The 17,164-nt window shown below is 43.7% G+C and overlaps 1 protein-coding gene across 1 annotated transcript; it reads left to right on the top strand.

Moving 5' to 3' along the window:
• The first annotated feature begins 75 nt into the window (after positions 1-75).
• HSDL1 (hydroxysteroid dehydrogenase like 1) lies at positions 76-15,531 on the top strand. The gene is made up of 5 exons (XM_012738473.3): positions 76-168; positions 9,217-9,442; positions 10,092-10,537; positions 10,738-10,965; positions 13,206-15,531. Exons 2-5 carry the CDS (start codon positions 9,223-9,225, stop codon positions 13,302-13,304), a joined length of 993 nt encoding a protein of 330 aa, XP_012593927.1. The 5' UTR covers positions 76-168; positions 9,217-9,222; the 3' UTR covers positions 13,305-15,531.
• The last annotated feature ends 1,633 nt before the right edge of the window (positions 15,532-17,164 follow it).

The following is a 17,164-nucleotide window of genomic DNA, read 5'->3' as shown; positions in this document are numbered from 1 at the left end:
CGACGGGGCCGGGGACGCCGGGTGGGGCGGGGCCCCCGACGGCTCCGCCCCCCTGCGCGTGCGCCGGTCACGTGGGGGCGCGGCCGGCGGCAGCTGCGGCGGCGGAGACCGGGGCGGCGGCCGCGCGGGTCTGGCGGGACCGGCTTTGGAGAGTGTGCCGCCCAGCAGGTACCGCGCCCCCGTGCCCTCGCCCACCCCCGCGGCGGCCCGCCCGCCCCGGACCCCGCCTCGTGCCCCTCAGCCCCCGCGGCCGCCGCTCGGCTCGACCCCCGGCGGCCTCCGTGCGCCCACCACGCCCCCCGGGCCCCGCCGCGCGGTGGGCCCCGCCGGCCCCCGGAAGTCCTCGTCCCTCCCCTCAGTTACGCCCCTCCCTTCGGGCCGAGCACCCCCAGCCGCGCCCCCCACCCCGGATCTCAGAGCCCCCCACTCCCCAGACTCCATCCGCGCGCCCCCCGGAGCCCTCCCGCCCGCTGGCCCTCGCCCCCCGGCCCCGCGGACCCTACCCGGGCTCCTCCCCGGAGGCTTTAGCCATCCGCCGCCTTTATTCTCCTCCCTGAACGACGCGGTGTCGAGTAGGGTTTCGCCGAAAGTGGACGCGAGAGAGAACGGCTGAGCTCGTGGCGGGGAAAGGGCTCGCCGACGCGTGCTGCGGCGGTCGCAGGCTCCGCCAGGACTGCGGGGTTTGCCCGCGCCCGCTGGGCCCTGCCGGGGGCTGGAGGGGAGGCGCCGTGAGGATGAACGAGGCTTGTCCCGGGTCTAAAGGGACGTGCCCCGCAAACCGGAGCGCGACAGCGCCCCTTGGCGACTGTAGCCGGGTGTGTGCAACTTACCGTGAGGCCCACTTGGGGTGGGGGTCTCACAGTGGGGGTCCCCATATCCAGGGTGCTGTGCTTTGATAGACCTTGTTCTGAATTCCAGCCCGGCCTCCTCTTAGCTGTGGGATTCTGGGTCTGCTGTGTTTTTTTTTTTTTTTAAGCTCTGTAAGCCTCAATGTCCTCCTCTGTAAACTGGGGATGATTGTAACTCTTGCCTCATAAAGTTGACGGGAGAATGGAGTGAGACCATAGGAATAAATCACTTAGAGTCTTTTGCATAAAGTGAACTCTCAGTTTTAACCCTGGTGGCTACAAGTAGCCAACGGCTATTAAAACATCAAACACAGAACACCCTGCTATATGCTAATAGCTAAGGTCTGTTGAGCACTTAGGAACCAACGATGCTCTGAGTGCTTTATATGGATTACCTCATTTAATTCGCATCATAATCTCAGGCGGGAACAATTATCCCCATTTTCACTGATGGTTTGAGGAAATGTGCAGGGGTGAAGTAACTTCACCTAGGACACACAGCTCTTGAATGGGGAGCTGGATTCCAACCCAGGCAGTCTCTTTTCGGTCTGTGGTTTTAATCACCGCAGGAATATTCCTGGGGCCTAGAGTTCAACAAATGGGTGGTACTTTTTTTCAGTCGGTTTTTAAAGAATGAGATAAAAATTCACGATTTTAGCCATTTTACAGGGTACAACTCAGTAGTTTTTAGTATATTCACAATGCTTTGCAACCATCACCAGTAACTAATTCCAGAACATTTCCATCACACACACAAGAAACCCCAGCCCCATTAGCAGGCATTCCCTATGCCCCCCTCCACGAGCATTCCCCAATCTTTTTTTCTGTTTGTATGGATTTGCCCATTCTGAACATTTCATACCAATGGAATAATACAATATGTGGCCTTTTGTGTTTGTTTTCTATTCCTTAGCAGAACATTTTCAAGGTGGTTCTATGTTATAGCATGTATGAGCACTTCATTCCTTTTTATGGCTGAGTGATATTCCATCGTATGGAGAGACCACATTCTGTTTATTCATTTGTTCATGATAGACATTTTGGTTGTTTCTACCTTTTGGTTATTGTGAATAAGGCTGCTGTGAACATGCATGTACAAGTTTTTATGTGAGCGAAAGCTGTCTGTTATCTTGGGAGGGGTGCTGTGATTATTATTTTAATTCCTGTTGTACAAATGCAGACATGAAACTGAGGAATATTGGATCTCAGTTTCCAATTCCCATGTTGCTGTTGTTTCTACTCACCCCCCCTGATAGTTTAGTTGTATACCAAGAATTGGCAGCGGAAGGCAAGGAAATTCCAAAATGTCACGATACACCAATAATAACTTTGTCAAAGTGCTGACAAAGTATGAGAAGCTTCTTACATTTTCTTCTCCTTGAGTGAAATTTGAGCTTTGAACACAAAGCAGTATTGGATTCTGTTTGTTAAATAAATATAGTATACATAGCACATGCCAAGTGTTGTGGAGGAATATTAAACATGTATGAGATCCCAACCTCATACTATCACAAAGCTCCATGATGATTAAAGACTTAAATCTGAAAAGCAAAACTGTAAAATTTTTAGAAAATAACGTGGGGACGTATCTTCATGACCTGGGGCTAAGGAGGGATTTCTGAAATAAAACATAATGAGCATAAACCATAAAGGAGAAAGATGAATACATTTGTCTACATGAAAATTAAGACATTCGGTTCATCAAAGGCACTATAAAGAGACACAAAACATACCTGGAGCTAGTATCTAGAATTTGTAAAGATTTCTTATAATTCTGAGTGAAAAAGAAAAGAGGGCAAAAAATAGGAATAGGCATTTCATAGTTTAGAAAACAAATAGCACATAAACATCAAAAGAATTTCAGCCTTATTAGTAACTAGGGAAACATAAATGAAAACCATAAACAATACCATTTCACAGGGAGGGACTTTGACAGGTCTTGGAAGGACAGGTAGGATTTGGAGTACTCAGTGCAAAAATTAAGATTCCTGTGAAAAAATTTTCTAATGAAAACGTCCATAGCCCTGGAGCCTCTGAGAAGCTGGATGATTCCAGCCGTTGATGAAGACGATGAGGGGGCCTCGGGAATGCCCATTCAGTCGGGGTGTTGCGGGATTCTCAGCTCGTCTCTGTACTGTCCTTGCAGCTAGAGTGACTGTCTCCCCATCCCTTTATCCACCTGTTCATCTTTATTCCCTGTGGCTGCTGTAACAAATTATTAAATACTAAACGTGGTGGCTTAAGATGGCACACATTTGTTGTCTTTCTTCTGGAGATAAGGGCCTAAAATCATTTTCACTGGGCTAAAGTCAGGGTGTCGGCGTGCTGCTTTCCTTCTAGGGGACAGTCCTTTGCCTTGCCGTTGCCAGCTTCTAGAGGCTGCTACAGTCCTGGGCTGGTGACCTCTCTGCATTTTCAGTACCAGCATCCTACGTGGTGCCTTCAAATTGCACGCTCCCTGACCTTGGCTTCAGTGGTCACGTCCCTTTCTTTGTCTTTGATCTTCCTGCCCCCTCGTAAGGACACACATGATTACGTTGGGCCCACCTGGATAATCCAGGATCATCTCCACATCTTAGGGTCCAGAACTTAACCCCATCTACAGAGTCCCTTTTGCCACATAAGGTAACGTATTTACAGGGTCTGGGTATTAGGACAGAAACTTCGCTGGAGGCCATTACTCAGCCGACCACACTGTCCGTGTTCCAACCTTATGGTGGTGCTTTGATTGCCATCATGCTTGCTTTGTTTTCTTTAAGGACATTTTGGCCAGTCTGTTTCAGGTTCTTTTACCTTCCACCCCAGGTCACATTCCTGTTGGTAGCTTGGCGATATCTCTGTGTTTCAGCCAAGACTTTTCTCCCAGAGCTCTTGATCCATGAACGTTTTTGTATTGGATTTTATTGCCCTTTGTGCACTGCTAAATCGAGTCAGCTTAATTGTGAAGCAGGATAATGTTACAGGCCACGGCACGGGTGCTTTGAAGAGGTGACTTTGCTCCTTGCAGTTTTGACCATAATTTTCTGCAGTTGTAATGCTTCCTGTAAGTTTTTGGTGACGGTTGCCCTACAGAAGTATAAAATGCCTAAAAGATAAGAGGGAATTGCTCTTCTTTCCTAGTTGGTGACAGTTCTGCTTTTGTTTTGTTACTGATGTTTTTTCTGTAGAGACAAGAAAAAGCTTTACAATTTTTTTTTAATTTAAATTTTTTTATTTTGCCAACTTTATTGAGATATAATTGAGAAATAAAATGGTATATATTTAAGATGTATAGTGTGATACTCTGAGGTATGTATACGTTGTAAAATGATCACCACAATCAAGTTAGTTAACACATTCATCAACTCAGTTGCTTTTTTTCCCCATAGGGAGAACACTTAAAAATCTACCCTCTAAGCAAATTCCAAGTGTACAGTATGTTACCGTTTACTATAGTCACTATGCTGTCTGCAGAACTTATTCATCTTATAACTGAATGCTTCTTGGCTATGTTGTTCATTATTCATAAGTAGCATGTGAATTTGTCAGTCTTTTATGAGTTTGGTGCATGTGAGTCAGATCTCTCTGTCTTGAGCTGCCTCTGAGGAAAGATAAACTTGTGTTTCTATACATCAGGGCCGAGGACCAGACCTTGAATGCCATCAGCCCTCCTCTGATTCTCTGTGATTTAAAAAATACATTTGGCAATGGTAGTACATGTTTAAGGTCATGTTAAAATTTCAGGGTGGTGTTCCCCTGACAAGATGGCGAGGTGGGTCTAGTGAGTAGAGGTGAGAAGACGGGCCTCGGTGGCACCACTTTGCTTCTGCTCCCCACTGGAGTGGGTGCACACTCCTCTGCTGGATCTTAGTGGGTCCCTGGTGGGTTTAACATGCAGATTGCTCTTTCTGTAAAAGATCAGAAGAATTTGTTGGTGGTCCGCTCTTGAGCTGGGGAAGGTCTCCTGCCATGTGGAGACTGAGAACTGGACAGGAAAAGACCCTGCCTGTGAGCTGCAGCCAGAGACATGGGGTGCAGCCGAATTCAGCACACAGCTGTTGAGCGCCTTCGCTGTGCCAGGACTTGTGGAAGGTGCTGGAGGAACAGAGAGGAGTGAGATTTGGCCTCCACCCTGGAGGGGCAGCCTGTCGGGTGGAAGGATGGTGGAAGGAGAGGGAAAAAGTGTACCAGCGTTTCCTTTCATTTCTTCCTCTTTGAAGCACCTGACCCACGCACAGCCTGGAGGGGGCTGTCCCTAACACTGCAGATGCCTTCCTCCCTGCCCCCTGTCGGGTGGTAGACAAGCGGAGGGTGCCTGTGCTCAGGTGAGCCAGCTGGAACCCTTGCCAGGAATTTGGAATAGAGATGCTAAGGCGGCTGGGCCAATGTGGAAGTTCAAGTGGGGCTGCGGCAGGTGCGTGCAGAGTCCTCAAACTTTTTAAACAGGGCCAGTTCACCGCCCCTCAGCCCGTTGGAAGGCCTTTGGAGAGTGCGGCGCGCATTCCACACATGCACGCTGTGGGCCCGGGCGAGTTGGCTGCTAAGCAGGACAGGCAACAGCGGCAAAAACACCCGGTGGGCCGGATAAATGCCCTTGGCGGGCCTCATGTGGCCCGTGGGCCGCAGTTCGAGGACGCCTGGTTCAGAGACAGAACAAGGCCCAAGTGCAACCCAGGCAGGCCTCGAGAGTAGCTTCCCATACACCTGCCTGGCGCCTGTGCCTTGTTTCCCCAAGGACCCTGATGTCTGCACACATTGCCATCTTACTCTGAGTTAATCTGAGTGGGTTTTGGCCCATTGGATGACATGTTCCTTAAGAAGAAGGGTGCAGGAAAGGGGGAGCACGCTGCAGCCGAGCTGGAAGGCCGAGTGGATGTGTGTCCCGCAAACACTGTGATCTTTCTTACTCTGAGCAGGGTGTTTTGCATTTAGCAGATGCCCTGCTGCCCTACAGAGATTCACGGTGTATGAATTTGTGTGCTTTTTTTAATTTTTGAAAAAGTTGCTGTTAGCTTTGTGTAAAGTTTCCCCAGCTGAGCTGTGAGGAAGAAGGAGCGTCTGTTTCCAGTCGGGTCTGTTCGCAGACTGGCCTCAGGGCAGCGCGGGGGAGAACCTGGGGTGCGTAGTGACCAGAGCAGGAAAGCGGGGAGCCCCTTTGTAGTCGGGTACCTTTAGCTAGAGACTTACTTCAAAAATGTTCACATTCTCGGAAAAAATGGGGCTGAAGAGGGAAGACGTCCCCTTGACAGGGCTTTCCGTGGCGTGAGTCACTCCCGGCGCTCCTGGTGGGTCCTTTCCAGCTGGAACCTTCTCTGCACGCTCAGTGCGTGGGTTTCCCGCAGGCATTGCTGTGACTCAGCCCGCACAGCTTGATACGTGGTCACTGGTTTTTCATTGAAAACATTGCTTTAATATCCTAGACTCACACCTACCTGTTATTAGCATAGATTTCATATTCCAAGTGTCTAGGTTTTTTAGTCATAGTTATTTCTAATTTCATGACATTTTGTTTGAGAAGTCCTAGTGCACACAGGTGATCGGTTTTTGCATTTACTTTCCTCACGGCCTTGTGTTTGATTAGTTACGACAAACACTTCATCAGTGTGATTTCAGGAACACCCAGTTTAGGATGGTTTCACATGGAATCTCAGTTTTTGGTGTTCTTATGAGGAATGAATGTTTTGGTCATTTCTTTGGGAGTCTTATGATTATGACTGCTCAGGGACTGCAGCCAGTGTGAAAACTTTGCGACCACGCCTGGCCGAGGGCTCGCCCAGGCAGCCTGGGAAGCAGGTCCCAGGCGGCAGACGGGGCTCCCTGGCGCCTGGCGTCTGGAAACAGAGGCGTCCTCACACACAGCACAGAAGGAGGAGCATTTCTGAGGCAGATGGTCCTCACTGTGAATGCATTTCAAAGGATTTGGGAGCCATAAGGGGTGTTGCTGCCTGCTGTAGGGATGATTGGTCAGAAAAAGAGAGACATCTTCAGTCCAAATGTCGTTGAACTTGGTATCTCATATTTTAGGTCCGTGGACCTAAATACCGGTACGAGGCCTATTAGGGACCAGGCTGCAGAGCTCCCCAGTCCCCCTGCCCACCGTGGGAAAAATTGCCCTCCACCGAAACCAGTCCCTGGTGTCAAAAGGTTGGGGATCGCTGTTTTTTTTTTTAGGTGATCTCAGTTAGTCTGGTTCGTGAAGACAAATGACCCCAAAGGAGTATTCGTTTTCATGGCTTTCATATTAAGTATTTGGTTATGTGCTTGGTAAAGTTTATAATTCTTTTTTCATGATTAATTTAGGCATTCTCATTGTGGGAAGTGAGTTTCTATGAACAGAACCCCAGTACGTAGCATTTTACCTATAGGAAATAAAGTGGCCCAACATTTTAGTTGAGAAAAACTTTTTTTTAAAACTTAATGCCATGTCAACTTAATTAGTAATATGGTAGCAATGTGCAACTTCATTGTTCGGGGTGTTGTATTCCATTGTGGGGCATTTAGGAGTCCTGCTGCTCACCTGTTTCTTCAGTTTGCATCATAATCCTTTTGTATGTTTTGTTCATAATTTGGACTACACATTCATGTATACATTTATTTAATTATTTTATGTGTCTTTTATCTCAATGTGGAGTCATTCTTCCATGTGTTCCATTTCAGTGCTTATTTTGTTTTGTCCTACATAGTGTTTTTTTTTTTTTACTATGCAAAACTTGGCTAAGCTCAAATTATATTGCATCGGATTAGGAGGGAATCCGTTCGTTCTTCCTTAACCTTATGCCAATTTTTGCTGCTATTGTTGGGTATTTTCTTAGTTTCAGGACTTGCTTTTTTTCCTATCTTAATGGGATTTCTTTAAGGGGGCCATTCCCAGAAGTTTTATATTTCAGTGGGGGTGTTTTTGGCTTAAAATCAACTGTCTTTTTATAATATAAGCTGTATCCTTATACATGTGTTTGTGTATATCTGAGTCCCCTATCATTTCATTTTAGTCTCTTCTAGTCTTAGTGATACTTTGTCCCCCATAGGTAGTGCACAGCTGGGTCAGACTGCCACGCCTCCCCTGGTGTAGTCTGACGTGAAGCCCACTCACTTAGCCACACCACCAGGCCCCCCCCGCCGCACGCCTGGCCTTTGTTTACCTTTGCAGGTTTAGCTCTGATTGCAGGCATACATAGCAAATCATACAGCACTTTAAATTATTTTGTTAAATGTCTGCCTCTTTGCTTAGGCACAATTATTTAATCCATTTTGGAATCCTGTGACTCACAGTACATAGAATGTAGTAGGTGCTTAGTAAGCGCTTACCTATCTGGATACCTACAAAGTTGTACTGGACTTCTCTTTCCTCAAACCTAAGGGGCCAGGCAAACGTGATGGCGTACAAATTAAGTTAGTAAGATGGAGCAGTGCTCACTCTGTTGTCATTTGAGAAAACCATTTCTTAAAGTGTAGTGAGTATCTCTTTTTTTTAAAAATATGTACATTTTTAATGTATATTAAAGTTTTCAAAAGTTTAGTGTTGTCTCTAGTGGATTGTAAGCTCCTTGAGGCTAAGGCCATGTCTTTTTTTTTTATTTTTGAGACAGAGTCTCACTCTGTTGCCCGGGCTAGAGTGAGTGCCGTAGCATCAGCCTACCTCACAGCAACCTCAAACCCTCAAACTCCTGGCTCAAGCAATCCTTCTGCCTCAGCCTCCCGAGTAGCTGGGACTACAGGCATGTGCCACCATGCCCGGCTAATTTTTTCTATATGTATTAGTTGGCCAATTAATTTCTTTCTATTTATAGTGGAGACGGGGTCTCGCTCTTGCTCAGGCTGGTTTCGAACTCCTGACCTGGAGCAATCCGCCTGCCTCGGCCTCCCAGAGTGCTAGGATGATAGGCGTGAGCCACCGCGCCCGGCCTAAGGCCATGTCTTGATACTACCTCTGATTCATCTTACTTTGTCTCTATATGAGGAATAGGGCCTCTGCACTTGCCAATTATGGAAAAAGCAGAGGAGTAAGTGTGTCTTCTGGCTGTCATCTGAGTTAAAAAGTCTGTGTCTGTCATTATATTAGACTAGGAGCTTTTTTAGGTTGCAGAGCATATTGTGTTTATCTTGGTAGCCACAACATGTAGCACAGTATCTGAATTTGAGTAGGAATTTGGTAATTCTTGGTAGCTATGTTGATTAATCTTCTTGGAAGAAAAGAACTTTATGAGCTACAAATGCTAAATAATGATATTGTAAATTGACTGGTTCCACAGGCTGCATGCATTTGAAAAGTTATTGTTATGTGAATGCAAAATTGTTAAGATATGATGTTCTTGGATGTCCTCACTCAAACTATGCATGTTCCTTTAATTTATTAAGCAGAGAATACCTCTCTCCTTTCTCTTTCCTGCAGGTTGCCATGGCTGCTGTTGACAGCTTCTACCTCTTGTACCGGGAAATTGCCAGGTCTTGCAACTGTTACATGGAAGCTCTGGCTTTGGTTGGAGCCTGGTATACGGCCAGAAAGAGCATCACCGTCATCTGCGACTTTTACAGCCTGATCAGGCTGCATTTTATCCCTCGTCTGGGGAGCCGAGCAGACTTGATCAAGCAGTACGGAAGATGGGCCGTCGTCAGTGGTAACCTAATTTAAAATGGAGATAATCTTTTCTGTTTAAGTTGTATTTGAAGTCAGAGGCATTTTCAAGGAGCTGTTGAATTTAATGTGATGTTTTCATGGGAACATAACTGATAAAAAAAAAAAAAATAAAACGTATGACTCCTGCTCTGACCGTGTTCACATTTTCTTACTGCCCTCATCTTAGGAAGAACTTGCCCCCCATGATTTATATCCCCCTAAATCTGCCCCTTCTATTCCCGGGCCTACTCCGGCCCCATTTCCTACCCCTTTACCTTTGCCTTTTGCTCTCCGTTTCAAAATTGTCCCTAGAAACCACTTTTAGAAGTGCTTTACCTGTTTTGAATTTTATTTTAGTTCATCATTTTAGTTCCCAGAAAAGCCAGATAGAAGTTTGAAAACAGATTCCTGCTGTGTCCCATGGTCCACGTGGTGAATGTGAAACGACTCCTTGCCAGGGTGTCTGGGAGAGTGGTCCGCAGGCATCGTGCACATTATTGACGCAGCACTGTCCTTGACTCGTAAATACTAGAGCTTGCTTTATTGCCGGCGTGAATTTTTCTCTGATTAAACCGGCAGTGGGGTATTTAAGATGCTTCTTAAAGGTCGCACCGCCAGAGCACACTCACTTTTCCTGGCTTGCGTCGCAGGTGCCACAGATGGGATTGGAAAAGCCTACGCTGAAGAGTTAGCGAGCCGGGGTCTCAACATCATCCTGATCAGCAGGAACCAAGAGAAGCTGCAGACTGTTGCTAAAGACATCACCGACACCTACAGAGTGGAAACCGACATCATAGTTGCGGACTTCAGCAGGGGCCGGGAGATCTACGTTCCGATTCGAGAAGCCCTGAAAGACAGAGACGTTGGCATCTTGGTTAATAATGTGGGCGTGTTCTATCCCTACCCCCAGTATTTCACTCAGGTCTCCGAGGACAAACTCTGGGATCTCATAAATGTGAATATTGCCGCTGCTAGTTTGATGGTCCATATAGTGTTACCGGGCATGGTGGAGAGAAAGAAGGGTGCCATCGTCACCATCTCATCTGGCTCCTGCTGCAAGCCCACTCCCCAGCTGGCTGCGTTCTCTGCTTCTAAGGTCAGGTGTTACTTACTGGAAAATGAATCCCTAACTCGGTAGAACGTTCACTAATAATTGCTTGGTCTGATTTGTTGAGCTCTTTGTCAGAAACTGATGTTTGCTTACACTGTATCTTTTCCTAAAAAAGTTTATTTCTCCTAAATTTTCTTTTAAGTTCCTCCCAATTAAAAATTTTTTCCTCCCCTCTGTTTTAACAGGCTTATTTAGACCACTTCAGCAGAGCATTGCAGTATGAATACGCTTCTAAAGGAATCTTCGTGCAGAGTCTCATCCCGTTCTGTGTAGCTACCAACATGACTGTATCTAGCAGCTTCCTGCATAAATGCCCCTGGTTGGTGCCTTCGCCCAAAGTGTACGCACATCATGCTGTTTCTACCCTTGGGATTTCGAAAAGGACCACAGGATACTGGTCCCATTCTATTCAGGTAGCACTGTGTTTTCAGGTCTTGTCATTAAGTTAATGCATTTTAAACTTTTCTAAATGATACGTAGGAATCTGATTGACGCCTGATGTGGAAACATGAGAATTGTAAATTCCAAGTTTTAAACCTGACATTCTTAATGATTTTGGTTAAGACACTAAATTCTCTTTCGTAGGGTAATTAAAAATTTTTTAAAGTTCCAACTATGTGGCATCAAAAAGATGAAATATGCTGCTTTAATATAAGTGGATGATAGGAGAATAAAAATACTATATATATGGGAATTTCACAGTAAAAAAAGATTCTAGTAATGGTTGAGGGATACCAGTAAGTAAATAGTATAATCCATAAAAACATAAAACAGGTCTATATTGTATGTAATAACCATTATGTCAAATAATATCTCAATATATTCTTGGACTTCTTTGTTCAAGAAACATAGAATGTTTTTTACTTATTGATTGATTTTTTTTTTTAATGATACACGTTCTATGAAATGAATTGCTAGGCCATTTCATTGTTGTATGGACATCACAGAGTGTACTTACATAAACCTAGACGGTATGGCCTACTACATGCCTAGGCTATGTGACATAGCCTATTGTTCCTAGGATCCAACCTGTTCAGTAAATTACTATATTGAATATTGTAGGCAGAATTTTTTTTAAAGTTTGTTCAGGCATGACAAAGATTTGGGCCTTTTAGTATTTTAAAAAATAACTTTGTTAAATATTTGAAATTGTGAGTCTAAGTATTAGTGAGAAAACTTAAGTTTATGTTTCTTTATTTTGCATAGTAAATGGATGTGCCCTAGTTTAGATTTTTTTCCTTTAATATTTGGAGTTTTCTTAATTACCAAACAAATATTTTTGGGACTGTTTGTATAAAGATTATTAGATTTACCACTACTAAATAAATAAGTAAATCAACAGTTAATTTTTACTTTATGAAGAGATGTGGCTAACAATTTCTTTAATAAGAAGCAGTTTTATTTAAATGATTGTTTCCACGTCCTTTAATTACTTGAAAAAAGTAGGGAAACCTAAAAAGTAGTCTTAGAAGCCACTGACCATGAAGTTTTCTTTGAATTGAAGATATAATGAGGATGGGGTTTAGATGGAGTAGATATTTTAACTATGTTAATAGAACACCAACATTTTTTTTTTTTTTTTTTTTTGAGACAGAGTCTCGCTTTGTTGCCCAGGCTAGAGTGAGTGCCATGGCGTCAGCCTAGCTCACAGCAACCTCAAACTCCTGGGCTCAAGGGATCCTCCTGCCTCAGCCTCCCAAGTAGCTGGGACTACAGGCATGTGCCACCATGCCCGGCTAATTTTTTGTATATATTAGTTGGCCAATTAATTTCTTTCTATTTATAGTAGAGACGGGGTCTCGCTCTTGCTCAGGCTGGTTTCGAACTCCTGACCTCGAGCAATCCGCCCGCCTCGGCCTCCCAGAGAGCTAGGATTACAGGCGTGAGAACACCAACATTTTAATCACAATTAAACTTTGTTCACATTGATGAACTTTTCTTCAGAATATATTTTTTTGCCAAGAAATTCTGTTAAGGCGATTTAATGTGTAAAGTTGTTAAAACTTTCCATTTTTTTCTATTTTTATTTTATCAAATTATTTTCAACCTTACCAGTTGTTTACAGTTTTACAACAAAGAATTGAGGCATCAATTGCTATTTGTCCATAGCGGATTTCTCTGATAGCTTTTGCTACTGTGACTTTTCTTTTGTAGTTATCATTTCTTCTGAATACAATTTGCCCAAGTTGCAGAAATCTAAATTTTATCAAGATTTCAATCCTCTGTCAATCTTTAGCCTATAAGAAAGAAGTTTGATATATCAAACATATGATATGAAGTTTTATTTTGTGCCATTTGTTCCAGTTAGTCTCTTACATTGTGAATTAAATAAGAATGATAGTATATATTTATTTCTTGACAAAATATGACGATAGATTGAATATGAAGAAGGGCTGGAGGAAAGGGAGCAGAAAAACATACTCTCAGGTTTATAGCTTCAGAAAGTCAGTGGTGCTGTTTACTCAGCAGGGGAGGAGCTTATGCAGAAATAGGTGTTCAATGCTGTAGCATCTCAGCGCTTTTTCCTTTGTTGTGTTTTACGTGATTAATGGGTATTTGTTTGATTAAATCATATGCTGATCTATGTACTTGTTCCTTCGGTGTTGATGGTTTTGGGTTCTAACATTCTAACCTTTGTCTCTTTCATTTTTAGTTTCTTTTTGCACAGTATATGCCCGAATGGCTGTGGGTGTGGGGAGTGAATATTCTCAACCGTTCATTACGTAAGGAGGCCTTATCCCGCAAAGCGTGAATCTGAGTGCTCGTTTGAGAAGTTTCGCCAGCTCTTGGGAATCTACAGTATTCTGACATTTGGAAAAACATATTTAATTTATCTTATGTATTTTCTTTTATTACTGATTATTTAGCATACTGTTGATTCATCATTTGTAAAGCAAGCATAATACTTTCAGAAAGTGCCGTGAGAAACCTCAAGGGACATGTGGACCGCACAAGAGTCAGTAACAGCCGAGGCATAGGAGCTGACTGAGGAAACGTAAATTAATTTCCATGCTTTTTTCCTAAGCTAGTCAAACATTGTAAAATTTATGTTGTTCTAGGAGCCACGGCAATCTAATATTGAAATATACTTATGACTCGTCAGCTCTTAAAATTTCAGATTTTTTTTTTAAGGAAAACGGCCTGTTTCACTGGATGAATTATGGTTTTCAAATGTTCATGGTAAAAGACTATTGAGAGTGTTATTTTTAACTAAGATTGCTGATATTAGCCGTAAAAATCTGTGTGTATTATATTGCATAGCTCTAGTTGTTTGTTATAAAAATGCTGCACTTCAATTGATATTTCATTAGAGAACTCTGTGTGTGTGTATGTGTGTGTGTGTGTATGTGTGTGTGTGTGTGCAACTTTATGGTTACATTACAAAGAATTTTTTGTCAAGATGACTTAACATGGAAACTTATGGGGTATTAAAAATCTAGATTATTCCTTTTAATACTAAACAAGCCTACCAAATTTTGTGCTATAGGTTTGCCATGTATAATATTACTTACTACATTATGGTTTGGGTTTTTCCCCCAAATCTATGGAATGAATTCATTCCTCGATTTGGATATGTAATGGGTAACCCACAGTCATCTTTTGATTTATAAAATAATTATTGTGGATAAGTAGTGATTTCTCAGCCTGTGACCCATTTTATAACTGAAATTTAGCCCTGTAGAGCTTGTTATATCTGGTTTTCATACATTTTTCTATGTAATATTCCATTCCAGTAGCATTATTAATATAAACATCAAGTATTTATGGAATAGTAGTTAAAATTGTAGGACAACTTGTGTGTGTGATATGATGTACTGTCAGAATAATAAGTTAGAAGCTCATTCTTGGTTCATGTAATGAATTTATGCATTATAGTGAATATTTTATTGGTGTGAAGATAATATGCACAAACCCCCACAATGTGGGTTAGCATTGAAACCTACTGTGAAACGTCTTTAGTTCAGGTCCTGTAAAACCAACCATTTTTGAGGAGCACATACCTAGTGCTTTGACATCTGTAAATCACTATATGAATATGACAGTATGTGCCTATTTAAAATTCAGAGCTTAGCATTGTGATGCTTATGCCGCAGCTAGTAAGTTGGTTGAAAGCCTGGACTCCTGGGCATCGTTTTCTCGTGAGGTGATGTTCTGTTACGAGCAGGCCTTAGCACACTTTTATGTTACGCACACAGTTTTCCCCGGGATATTGCCTACAGTATTTCCAGATGTGACTTGGCTTAGATTAGTGGTCAACCTCAGAAGCTCTTCCACTCATGGATCATGTCTTCAAAACATAATATGTAAAAAACTACACACTTGGAGATACTGTGTAACACCAAAGGTTTGATGGAGTTATCTTGGAATCCTCTTGACTTCATGCCACATTGACATGACTGTAACTGATGTGTAACACACAGTAGCAACTTCATGTAAAAATATTGCCAGATAGTTATATGTAAGGTTATATGGTCCAGTAATGTCTTAGATTTATAAATTTGTTATGGAATCATTGTAATGTGATGAGAATAAGTAAACACACCTTGTCAGTGATGTTTTAAAATTCTCCCCTTGGGAGGACATAGGTAAACGTGCTTAATTGGTAAAAATGTGGTGCAAAGTTGTCCGTAGCTTTAGTGAAATATCAAGACTGAGAATTCCGTTAGGTTTTCTAGCTTTCAGAAAATGTTCCCCCCCACCCCCAGAGTTCATCTGAAAGATAATTGGATCACTGTGGACAGGGTTTTTGATTAAGAATGTGGGAAATGTGAACCTTTGAAAATTAATATGTGAATTGAAAATTTAACAGTAAAAGCAGTTGCTTCTGTTTCCTTTGGAAGAGGTTTTATTCCAAATGTTTGTAAATTGGTTGTTTGGAATGAGAGATACGTATTTCCTTTCATAGAATGATTACAAAAAATTAACTTGTGAACACCTGTGGTCATAATTCATTAAAAGCTGATACTTTAGTAACACACAATATGCCTAGTAAGTCTTTTTAAAAAATTTGAGATGGGGGTCTTGTTATGTTGCCCAGGCTGGACTCAAATTCCTGAGCTCAGGTGATCTTCCCACTTCAGCCTCCTGAGTAGCTGGTACTACAGGCAAGCACCATTGTGCTTGGCTATGTAGTAAGTCCTCAAAGCTACTAAGTTGATTTTTTTTTTTTTTTTTTAGACAGAGGACTGCTCTGTTGCCCTGGGTAGAGTGCAGTGGTGTGATCATAGCTCGCCACAACCTCAAACTCCTGGGCTCAAGTGATCCTCCTGCCTCAGCCTCCCAAGTAGCTAGGATTACAGGCACACACCACCACACCTGGCTAATTTGTCTGTTTTAAGTAGAGACAGGGTTTCACTCTTGTTCAGGCTGCTCTTGAACTCCTGAGCTCAAGCAATCCTCCCGCCTCAGCCTCCCAGAGTGCCAGGATTACAGGTGTGAACCACCTCGCCCAGCCTAAGTTGATTTCCTGATCATTCTCCTGTTAGGTTGTGTAAGATGAAGGTTGATTTGATCACTGAATTTAACAATGTAGAGATCACGGGGGATTTTCCCATGCGCCATTTCAGTCAAGTGGTGGGGATGAAAGCTAGATTGTCGTGGGTTCAAGAAAGCATAGGAAGAAAAGGACAGCAAATAGAGACAGCTCTTAGGAAACTTTTTTGTTTTTTCCTAAACTCAATTACTTACAATCTTGTCACATATGGGAACCAGAGGGTTAGGCTGTATGTCCTCAGTCTTTACATTCTGTGTCCTCCAAAACAAATTTGTCTTTGTTTCAGTATTGGCTCACCTGTTATTTTTTTTCTTAAGATACACATATGTTTAATGTGTATAAAGGCAAGGAAAGGACAGCCCCAAATTTGATAGAAATACTACATAATTCCTATGGTGGAGTTGGGAAGGAAGGGAGGACAAGCTATTGCTTCTACACCCAAACATGTACAGAAATAACGTACATAGCAACCCCCACCTGCAAGGATGATGTAGCTCTCCGCCCAGCTCCCAGGGTTAGGGGCATGTCAGAAAAACAGCACCATGGGAACAACATAGGCCCCAATGCTGGTGGGAGTGAGAGGGCCACCAATCTAGGGGAAAGGGGGCCGTGAGGAGGCCTTGAGGTCATAGCAGCTTGTCCACCACGGAACGGGTGTAGTGGAGGCAGCTGGCCAGCCCCTTGCAGCAGCTATACTCCTCTAGTAGGCTCAGGTGGTACGTGCTGTTGTCACACAGCCCATACCTGAGGCCGTACTTGTCAGTATAGGCCACCCACTTGCTGACTCAGAAGATGGGGTGCAGGCGGGATCCTCAGCCGCATCTTGCCTCACCAGCCCCCACTCAGAGGGCTTGGAGACACTGACGCAGTGTGGCTGCTACTGCATGCCACCAGGGTGGCATCGAGTCTCACCTGTTTCCCAAGCCTCTGGTTCCTTTTTTTCCTGGGGTGGTTTGGCAGGAGGTTCTTCATGCCTTTATTGATGACCATGAGAGGCTTCCGGTTGCTGGGGTGCAGGCTGTGGGGATGGCTTGAGAACTTCAGTGGAATGATGAGGCAGGGGTGGGCAGTAGGTCCATTTGGAGCCTCTGTCTGGATAAGAGAGGTAGCCATGGGGT

The sequence above is a fragment of the Microcebus murinus genome, chromosome 20 (assembly GCF_040939455.1).
Source record: "Microcebus murinus isolate Inina chromosome 20, M.murinus_Inina_mat1.0, whole genome shotgun sequence".
Taxonomy (NCBI): domain Eukaryota; kingdom Metazoa; phylum Chordata; class Mammalia; order Primates; family Cheirogaleidae; genus Microcebus; species Microcebus murinus.
Note: the sequence above shows the minus strand (reverse complement) of the source record. Positions and strands in the feature narration are given on the sequence as shown.